Here is a 12180-nt window from a genome sequence, read left to right on the forward strand (position 1 = left end):
TCAGAAGATCTGGTCCATCAGGAACTGCTCATCTTTGCTCATTTATTTCCTCTCAGAGATGAGCTGTGGCCTAAACTCTTACGCCTAGATTTATCTGCTTTAAACGCTCTATATCTGACAGATAGAACATTCATTCAGAGCTTTTTGGATTGAACCAACTTTATTATACTAATTAGTTTGAGATAAAATTATAGTAATATTAATAAATTGTATTTATGAAACGCTTAAAGTGTGTGTGATTGTCAGGTCTGCAGATCGGCCCATGAGATGGTGATTTATGGCTTTAAAGCGATAGTTCACCCAAAAATGAAGATTAGCCCATGATTTCCTCTCCCTCAAGTCATCCGAGGTGTGTGTGACATTCTTCTCTCAGACGAATAAAATCTGTTTTTGAAGTCCATAAAAAGTGCATCTGTCATATAACTGCTCCACGCAGACGTCAAAAACAGAGCAACTATGAATCAAATTCTAACGCTTGGATTAGGCTGGACTTTTGTAATATAACTCAGATTTTATTCGTCTGAGAGAAGAATGTCACACACACCTCAGATGACTTGAGGATGAGGAAATCATGGGCTAATCTTCATTTTTGGGTGAACTATCGCTTTAATCTGATCATTCAGATACAGAAGTGTGTCAGTATTAGAATCGCTCAGTCTTCCTCTCTCTCTTATATCTGACGAGCTGCAGAGATTCTCAAGGCGATTATATTTTCCTCATCCATTTTGAATCAAAACTATTGTATATTATTAAATTGTATGTATAACATTACTTTATTAGCAAGTGTCATGTTTCATTTGGTTATAAAGACTCTTTAGCTATTATTCTTCTGATGAACTTTAGGTGTAAATAAACTAGGGATGAATGATGTTTGAGAGGTCACACGTCTCATTCTTAACAATAGTAATATAATCACACTTTAATAATGTGAATAGAATAGATTTAATGTCTGTTTGAACCGCAGGGAAACGGCTTTAACAGGAGCACATCTAATAGGCTGATTCTGTCATTCATTCGCGTTAAAGCCCTTTTTCTCGACAAATGTGTTTCCAAACTAGTTTTTCACGACATTTGAAGTTTCGAAAGTTAAACAGAAAAAGAGATTGTGTCGACATTTGCAAAAAAAAGGGTTGATAATCAGCGATACCGGTAAACATTCTGATTCTGAGTGAGTTTGGGGATTGAGGACCTCATTGTCTCATTGTTCATCGGTCAGACCTTCATTAACCAATGGCAGCTTCATTTCTAACTGGAGAACCTGATCATGGCCAATATTCAGGCAACATTCCTAATAATTCCCATGTTATATCATATACAGTGTAGATGTGAGATTGTTGCTGAGAGAAGCTGTGGTGTTATGAAGAGCATTGGAACACAAGGAATTGTGTGTGGTTTCAGACGATCTGAATAAATGTGTGTATGAAGCTGTTCTTCAAAGGCCGTGAGTAAACACAGCCGGTCATGTGATGGAGCGAGAGCAGAGATCAGTGGGGTTTCTGATGAACAAAGAGACAGACGGAGGGACAAAGACAGCGCTGAGATCAATGATCATACCTGACACACACACACTGACACACCTGATATTATTGACATTAACCTCTGAACTACACAAACACACAGAGCACCTGCTTCAGCTCTCATCATTACAGTACTAATGTTCTAATAACTGCAGCAACTCATGTGTTATTACATGATTATTTCAACACAAACAGTATTTTTAAAGAGATTTTTGATCATCACATTAAACTGGATAATATTAAGAGGTTTTAAATGCTGGGAAAGTGAAGTCTTAAATGAATCGTGTAAATGATGCGACTGATTCTGCCACAATCCCATGGTTACAGTGAGCATGACTACAGTAAATCAGGCTGAACGCTGGTGTGTGTGTGTGTGGATGGAAAAACCTTCCGTTCGTGGCACAGATCTGAGACGGGTTATAGCCAGTGTTGGGGAAACGCATTACAAGTAACTTGAGTTATTACTTTTTCCAAGTAACTAGTAAAGTAACGCATTACTTTTCAAATTTACAACAAAATATCTGAGTTACTTTTTCACATTAATTTGATTGACAGCTCTCCTGCCCTCATGTTGAGAGTTAGTGCAGAGGCGTGTGTGTGTGTGTGTGTGTGTGTGTGTGTGTGTGTGTGTGAACATGATGGTTATTGTAGTTCTAGACTAAATGTGAGCATTTATTTATCTCACTTGCACAATAAAGATTCTGTCCTCCTCAAAATGAATAAAATCAGTCAAATGCAAAATCAGAATACTATGCAAACCTCCAATAATTAAATGTTAAATAAAACAACTATTTTTATGCATTTAATCTGCCTTTATTGACCAATGTCGTGCTGCTGACCTTTGATGATTCAGTTAAGCCATGAGCAAAAATTACTAGATTTTTAGTTTTTATTGGTAAAATGTTTTTCTCCTGCGTCCTATTCTTCATTATCCAGAATGGCAGCACATTTTTACCTCAGCCTGAGGCTTATTATTTCAATTTTGGTATGAAGAGGTCTTTACATTTGCACAAAAAATTACTTTTTTTGCTATTAAAAAACAAAACAAAAAAGCAGGCCCAGCCCAGGTGAGAAAAAGTAACACAAAAGTAACGTAACGCATTACTTTTCTTAAAAAGTAACTAAGTAACTCAATTAGTTACTTTTTAAGGGAGTAACGCAATATTGTAATGCATTACTGTTCAGAGTAACTTTCCCCAACACTGCTCATAACAGTGAAAGGCTTCTCACGCGGTGTCGCATCTTTGAGATCGGCCGTGTGTGAGTTTCGTTGATTGTTCCTCATATCAGCTGTGTGTCCGTATCCACAGGAAACCAGACTCATCCAGACTGTGTTTCTCCTCTAGGATGGAGAGTATGGTTTAGATGGATGTACTCTGAGGTTGCACACACTTCTGACAGATAAGAGAGGACAGACAGAGAGAGTAAGAGCAGGATCCTTAAACATGAGACCAGCTTTATATTAAAGGCACAATATGTAAGATCTCTGGATTAAAATATCCACTAGATCAGTTTTAAATATGTTGTTGACTTGTGTGCATTATCCCAAATGTTTTCAAGAATGTTTAAATTCAGAGAAATCAGTGATTTTCCCCAGGACACGGCCTGTGTGTGTGTGTGTGTGTGTGTGTGTCGCCTATCAGTGACATCATCCCCGCGTGTTATTGTGTAGTAACCATGGCAACACTAGCGGCGCTTTAATATCTGCTGTGTTTTATTAGCCACTGTTTGGATCATTGATGGACAAACTCCTCATTGTTCTCCAGCTCAACACAGTTAGTCTGATTGTGTGAATCTGCTGGTGTTGATTTACCCAGAATGCCATGTTTTACCGCCTCATATGATCTCACTCACTGCAGTGTGAACAAGTGTCTCATGTGTGCGAGAGGATCAAACACACACACACACACACACACACACACACACACACACACACACACACACACACACACACACACACACACACACACACACACACACACACACACACACATGCATGAGCGGAAGAAGCGGAAGCTTTAATAGTGTCACTCATAACACTAACTCAAAGCCTTCTGTACTATGGATTATAAAGGGACCAGGGCTCTCAAGTCTCACGCATTTCAACTCGTTCACACACACACACACACACACACCTTGTATTTCTCACACAGAGAAGTTTCCAGGATAATGCCCACCAAGTTGCGCCGCTATTAGAGGAATCCAGTGAGTTCCACATAGAGTTCAGAAGGCCCTGCCAATCAAATCAAAAATACAGCTACCAAACAGCCAATCAGAAAATAGCATTGCTGTATCCGGGTAAGATTTAGATATTCCAGCAACAACGTTTACATTCTGCCACCCACTGGTGGTTTCGTTTAATGTTTTCTTTCCAACATTTCTTAATTATATATTCAAAAATATTTAAAACAATCTCATAAAATGTTTCAGTGTAAATGATTTAATTTGATTGGCAACAGTTGTACAGTGTAATTTAATTTATAGATCAAATTTAAGAATATAAAATGAAAGCTGAAGCATAGCCTATATTTAATAAGATTATGGGAAAATGTCATAAAAGGTAAAAATATCAAAGATATGCAGATTTAAATATCTGAAAGCTGATTGAACACTAGTGAGAATATTGCTTCCGAATAAATTATATGTACAACAGGAAATTCTGAAGAAAAAAAAATATTCCAAATTATTATGGATTATTAATTTGCCTCTTCCCTGACATCTTTGAAATAGAGAAATGCAAGCATTAATACTATGCACACACACACACACACACACACACACACACACACACACAGAAATGTTTAATTAAATTTAAAAAAGATATTATTATTTATTTATTTATTAGGGCTGTCAAAAGATTAATCGCATCCAAAATAAAAGTTTGTGTTTACATAATATATGTGTGTGTACTCTGTTAATTATTATTTATATATAAATACACACACATTCATGTATATATTTAAGAAATATTTGCATGTATATACTGTATATACATTTATATAATCTATAATATAAATATAAATGTTTTATATATGTTTTATGTTTTTATATATAAATAATAATTAACAGAGTACACACACATATATTATGTAAACACAAACTTTTATTTTGGATGCGATTAATCGCGATTAATCTTTTGACAGCCCTAATTATTTATACAAATGAGTGTCATTTTTCAGATCAGAGCCTCGTCCTCACCCAAACCTCTGCTGCCGTCGCCAAAATCTCTCTCTGAACTCAATTCAAAACTTCAGAGCCCTGAGGTATTCATAATGTGCGCTATAATGCGTTTCATTAATAGTCGTAACCAAAGTTACACAAAAAGTTATACCTTCTGAAGGTGTAGCGATGAACTTTAGGATTGAGGGTGGGTCTGTATTTAACACGATCCAATCAGAGCAGCTCATCCTGAGACGTGATCAGATCCTCTAATGATGTCTGGATCATCATCATCATCATCATCATCATCATCATCATCATCATCATCATCGTGTGTTTGTCTGGTTGCCCTGCCATCAGTGGAGGAAACAAAACACACACAGACCAAAACAGAAACCACACATTCACACCTCCTTCTAAAACACATTCGTCTCCAGGATGTCCATCTTCATCATCTGAGCCAGAACCTGACGTTTAAAGCCACCATCGACAATTCTTCATATCTTAAGCAGGACTGCAAATGATTTATCAGTATTGTGTTGAGTCAGAATATCTTCATCTCTTCTCTGATGATGAGGGCGGGGCCACCTGTCACTCACATGAGATCAGCCAATAGCAAACCACCACCATCCAATCAATTCCCCACAGACACACTCAAGCCCCGCCTACATTTGTTCTTGTTTGTGAGGCGATTCTCTCACACAATAGGGAAGAAGGGACGGGTGTGACTTCCCTTTCGTGACTTTAACCTCAGGCTGCTCACTCAAGAGGAAGTAGCGTCTGTGCTTCCTGTAAGCAGATCTCTGACTCTGACTAAAGCTACAGCTCTGACAGTCTGTGTGTGTACAGTATTACATCCCCAAACTCTCTGACCGAGCAGTATTTGTATAGGACAGGGGATTATTGGTGAGCTTCTAAAAAACTTTCATCATTTCATCATTTGAAAACAGTGCTTTCGCTTGGAAATGCTCTCCGTCCACACTACACAAATACAAAAATCATCTTAACCCCGTCGCACTCATTCATAATTCAACAGCCCGAGCTTCTGCAGGAGTTTAATGTGAAGATTGAGTAAGACTTTTGTGCTGGACAAAACCTCCGTAATCTCGTCTTGACCAGTGTTTTATCAGCCTGTAGAAACAACAGTGAAGGAAACACGGCCTCTAATCATAGTTCGTCATTTACATTAATAATGACATTCATTTGCGTTCAAATATTATTGTTTCCAAACGTTTGACTGGAACAAAATGTGCATATTTGAATGTTTGAATTCCAGCATGTTTCCTCCAGTCTTCAGCATCATGTGATCCCTCTGAAACATGTCTTATTATTATCAGTTATGAGAACAGTTGGGCTGTTGCCTTAATACACACCATCCAATGCTTTGGGGTAAATAATAATAATACATTCATTCAGGAAGGACACATTAAACTGATCAAAACTGTTCTTTTTACCTTTTTATTCATCAAGAATCCAGACAAAAATGTACCACGGTTCCCACTAAAATATTTAGGATCATGTGACACTGAAAACTGGAGGAATGATGATAAATTCAGCTTTGAAATAAATTATATTAAAACATTAAAACAGTTATGAATCAGTGAGTCAAATCATGATTCGGATCGCAGTCAAACCGCCAAACTGCTGAAATTTGGCGATCCAAACCGCTGAATCGACTCACTGATTCATAACGCTCTGAACCGCTGAATCGACTCACTGATTCATAACGCTCTGAACCGCTGAATCGACTCACTGATTCATAACGCTCTGAACCGCTGAATCGACTCACTGATTCATAATGCTCTGAACCGCTGAATCGACTCACTGATTCATAACGCTTTGAACCGCTGAATCGACTCACTGATTCATAACGCTTTGAACTGCTGAATCGACTCACTGATTCATAACACTCTGAACCGCTGAATCGACTCACTGACTCATAACGCTTCGAAGCTTCATGATGCCGTGTTTTGAAATCGTCATCACTATATAAGTCGTTATTTAGGGTTTTTTTGCACACAGAAACTATTCTCGTCTTCATAAAGTTATTGTAGAGCCGCTGTAGTGAGATGGACTTTGTAACTTTAGTCTTTAGTGTCTTTTAAGGGTCTTGAGAGTGTAAAGTTGAGCCAATGGAGGCCTTTCAGAGCATCAGATTTACACTAAAATATCTTCATTTGTGTCTGAAGATGAACGGAGGTCTGACGGGTGTCCAACCACATGAGGCTCAGTCATTAATGACACCATTTACATTTGTGGGTGAACTAACCCTTTATTGTCTCCAAATCTTCGACTGGTATTGTATGTGCTTTTATGTGCCAAAAGCGTAAGACGTTTCTTGTCTCTTCACACTCATTCTGGAGTTCCATGAATCACGGAAATGCATATTTTCAATTAAAAACAGCCTATTTGAGAAAGAGATTCTGTGTGGCTGTCGATTTCTCTTTCGCTTCTTACCTCAGTCTCTTTTAGCGTTGGTTCTGTGTCCAGTAAACCCCGCCTACTTTGATTTGGTTGGCTAACTCAGACATTTTGTGTGTAACTTAAAGCTCCACTGTGTGATATTTTCCCCCATCTAGTGGTGAAAAGGTATATGACCATCCAGTGAATATTAGTTTCTGTTCCTTATTTAGTCCAAGATTAACGTGGCTTCCAGCTCGACCTCGTCCACATTGGACACGGAGCCATCGAGTGTTAAAACGCCAAAGGCAAAGCTTGAATTTACGGGAATGTCCCTCTTTGGCTAATGTACTTTCAAGATGGAGGAGCAACATGGCGACCCGCATTCAAACCCTCACCTGTATGTGTTTACAATGGCATATTATAAACTTACCAGAATACTTTATTACTTGAAAGAAGTAAATATACATTAATGAGCACATATATTTTTGAAAGAACTAAGTGTTTTTAGCTAAGAATAAACTAAAAAAGTTACACAGTGTAGCTTTAAAGCTTTAGAGCGCTGTAATGTAGAGCAACATCCTCATATATCAGAGGCGACTCGTGTCTCAGTGTGTGTGTGTGTGTGTGTGTGTGTGTGTGTGTGTGTGTGTGTGTGTGTGAGCGTAGAGAAGAAGACGAGTTTTTCATCATTTAAAAAACTTTATATTAAGGTTTATATTTTTCAAGAGTTTTTGAGTGCTCTATGATATATTTAAAATTACAAATATCTAATAAGACCTGACTTTAAGATGCACATTTGACTGAAAGAGTCTCACAATCCCAAACATGGAATCATAAAGAGCCAAGCTTGCATTTTCATACCCAAAACCACAACCCCACCCAGTTAAACACAAACACACACACACACACACACACACAAGAGAAACTGGTCTGTGTTTTTCATTGGTTTCGTATGAACGTTTCATGACTCGTTTCCCAAACGCTGTGTCAGAGTGTGTGACCAGAGGCGAAGATTGTTGAACATTTTTATTTCATATACTTTATTCATGAAATGTTCAGTCTAATACTTAAGTTAGTTTAATATGAATAGCCCAGTTTACAGGAAATAATGCCTTTTTTCCAAACTCTTGACTCAGTTCTCATAACCAACGTTTCATTTCACATTCAAAATGCAGTAAAACTACAGGAACTCTTCATGCATGTGTCAGATCAACTCATTTGTTTACAGTCTTTTCTTCTGTAAAACAAGAACACGTCTCTGCATTATACACTGATGAGGCATAACATTATGACTTCCTGATATTGTGTTGGTCATATACAGCCCTGACCCTTCAGCGGTGGACAGAGGTTGTTACAATCCACGCCTGTCCCAGACTTCATTTCCCAGAATCCTCCCTGTCTCACTCCTGAACTCACTTCCTCTTCATCTCTCCCCGGATTCCCTGCACCTGGTCCTCGTCATTGGCTCTCCCTTTATATTCAACTCACTCCCAGCACTCCTTGTCGGTTCTAATGTTTATGTTAACCTAATGTTGGTTGGTTTGTGTTTTGTTCCCGTTTGTTTCCTTCAGCCATTAAAACCCATCCTTTGTCTGCAGTCATCCCTGCTTCACTACCAGCCGTAACAGGGGTCAGAGGTCAGGGGTCAGCATGGGCTCCCTGACCGGTCCATACTCCACAAACTGAGATGCTCTGTGTATTCTGAGCCCTTTCTATCAGAACCAGCATTAACTTCTGGAGCAGTTTGAGCTCCAGTGGCTCGCTTTTCTTGCCACATCACAGTTTTGATAAGTCATGATGCAAAAGATGAAGCACATGATATTAACAACTTGCTTTAACTGGATGGCAAATAGCAGATTAAGAATATTAATGCTGTGCTTACTCAAACATCAGTGCTTTATGTACCATTGCATTGCAAACAAGCAGAGACGCTCATTCTAGATGGAGGTGGGTGGAGTTATGAGGTTTGACTGACAGTTTGAGGAGCCAATGGTTTAATCACAACGTCTTTTAACAGCGTTTTCTCCTTTATTTGAGCTTCCACAATTTAAGACCTTAACATTTTCGTAAATTTACGAAAACTTAACTTTACTTAAATTCCACATCATGGCATTAAATGAGGGCGCTATCCGTTCATAAAGTGTAATTTCCTGTATAATGCCGAGTCAGGGATGAATAGATCAACAGTCGTCCGTCTCTTAAAGGGCCAGTTCCCCCATTAATGAGAATCCTGTGGTCATTTCCTCTCCTAATGTCCTCAAACCCGTCAGACTTTCCTTCATCATATAAAGCCATGGAGTCTCTTCAGAACATCTGGAATAATCCGCTCCATGATCCGTACGGATCCGTTTCTCTTGATCAACTTTCTGAAGTTGCTTAGCCTGTCAATGGAGGACAGAAATCTTTCCTTTCATTACAAATCTCTTCATTTGTGTCCAGAAGACGAACGAGAGTCCGGCACATTTAATCTGAGCATTAAAGGCCAGAACAATGACCACTGAAGAAGAAACGATCAAACTGACCCAATGAGTCCTGGAGACATCATGAACATGCATCAGCTTTCATCTCACAGACTGAAGTCTAAACTTATCTTGAATGATGATGTGCAACATCAGTAATGTTGATCTGCCTTGGTGAATAGAAGTTCGTTTTTTTAGATAATTACACTTTTAAATCTAAATGAAGTATTAACACTGGAACAGAAATGAGAGCAGATTTTCTACAAACTGTCATTGTGGCCAATCACAGACGTGTCTGTTGAGCGCATGAACGCAGCGGCCAATCAGAGGTGTTTAAATCAGTCAGCGTGAGCTAGAGAGGATGTGAGGCTGATGATGAGCACTGCTCTCTACAAAACAACGCTTGAGTCTCAGATATGAAGAAATGCTAAAGCCCATGTCAGACCAACAGAATTCCCACATTTGTCTGAACAAAGAACTTCATATTGCTGAAATGTTAAGGGTTTGTGAGTTTGTAAATGCTGTGTTTACTGTTATAGGATTATTGTTTTGCAGACTTCATTTAAAGGGTTAGTTCAGCCAAAAATGTAAATTGTGTCATTAATGACTGAGCCTCATGTGGTTGGACACCCGTCAGACCTCCGTTCATCTTCAGACACAAATGAAGATATTTTAGTGTAAATCTGATGCTCTGAAAGGCCTCCATTGGCTCAACTTTACACTCTCAAGACCCTTAAAAGACACTAAAGACTAAAGTTACAAAGTCCATCTCACTACAGCGGCTCTACAATAACTTTATGAAGACGAGAATGTAGTGAGATGAACTTTGTAACTTTAGTCTTTAGTGTCTTTTAAGGGTCTTGAGAGTGTAAAGTTGAGCCAATGGAGGCCTTTCAGAGCATCAGCTTTACACTAAAATATCTTCATTTGTGTCTGAAGATGAACGGAGGTCTGACGGGGGTCCAACCACATGAGGCTCAGTCATTAATCACACAATTTACAGTTTTGGCTGAACTAACCCTTTAAAGAAAAGAGTTTTCTGTCATTATTGTCAGTTGTGTTGTGATGTAAAGAGCTCATCTTTTCCCTGACGCTTCTGCAGAAAGAGAAAGAGCGGATGAAGGCGCGGGAGAAGGAGACGAAGGAGCGGGAGTCGCGGTTCAGCAACGGTCATCTCTTCACCTCCCTCAGCGTCTCTGCCACCACCCTCTGCTCCGCCTGCAACAAGAGCATCACTGCCAAAGAAGCCCTCAGCTGCCCCAGTGAGTCTCGCTAACACACGCTAACACACAGACACGCTAACACACACTGACACACACAGACACGCTAACACACACTGACTCGCTAGCACACACTGACACACACTGACACGCTAACACACACTGACACACACTGACACGCTAACACACAGACACGCTAACACACACTGACACACACTGACACGCTAACACACACTGACACGCTAACACACACTGACACACTAACACACACTGACACGCTAACACACACTGACACACTAACACACACTGACACACTAACACACACTAACACACACTGACACGCTAACACACACTGACACGCTAACACACACTGACACGCTAACACACACTGACACACTAACACACACTGACACGCTAACACACACTGACACACTAACACACACTGACACACTAACACACACTAACACACACTGACACGCTAACACACACTGACACGCTAACACACACTGACACACTAACACACACTGACACACTAACACACACTAACACACACTGACACGCTAACACACACTGACACGCTAACACACACTGACACGCTAACACACACTGACACGCTAACACACACTGACACACTAACACACACTGACACACACTGACACGCTAACACACACTGACACGCTAACACACACAGACACGCTAACACACACTGACACACACAGACACGCTAACACACACTGACTCGCTAGCACACACTGACACGCTAACACACGCTGACACGCTAACACACACTGACTCGCTAACACACACTGACTCGCTAACACACACTGACACACTAACACACACTGACACGCTAACACACACTGACACGCTAACACACGCTAACACACGCTGACACGCTAACACACACTGACACACACTGACACGCTAACACACACTGACTCGCTAACACACACTGACTCGCTAACACACACTGACACGCTTACACACACTGACATGCTAACACACACTGACACGCTACACGCTAACACACGCTGACACGCTAACACACACTGACTCGCTAACACACGCTAACACACACTGACTCGCTAACACACACTGACACGCTAACACACACTGACACACTAACACACACTGACACGCTAACACACACTGACACACTAACACACACTGACACGCTAACACACGCTGACACGCTAACACACACTGACTCGCTAACACACACTAACACACACTGACACGCTAACACACACTGACACGCTAACACACACTGACACACTAACACACACTGACACGCTAACACACACTGACACACCCACTGCTAGTCAACCCAGTGCTAGTGTATACTAACTATTAGTGTTAGAGCGATATATCGGACGATATATGTGATTTTTACGTGTATCAGCCGATATAAGGCTGCTGCAT

At 40.0% G+C, this 12180-nt stretch overlaps 1 protein-coding gene across 1 annotated transcript in view; it reads left to right on the forward strand.

Moving 5' to 3' along the window:
- The window catches only part of arhgef2b (rho/rac guanine nucleotide exchange factor (GEF) 2b), a 75296-nt gene that overhangs the window by 2055 nt on the left and 61061 nt on the right, over nt 1–12180 (forward strand). The window contains exon 2 of the mRNA XM_079837767.1: nt 10641–10800. Within this exon, the coding sequence (XP_079693893.1) occupies nt 10641–10800 (160 nt within the window). The remainder of the gene's footprint in view (nt 1–10640; nt 10801–12180) is intronic.

Source organism: Gobio gobio (assembly GCF_949357685.1).
Source record: "Gobio gobio genome assembly, chromosome: 15".
NCBI classification, from domain to species: domain Eukaryota; kingdom Metazoa; phylum Chordata; class Actinopteri; order Cypriniformes; family Gobionidae; genus Gobio; species Gobio gobio.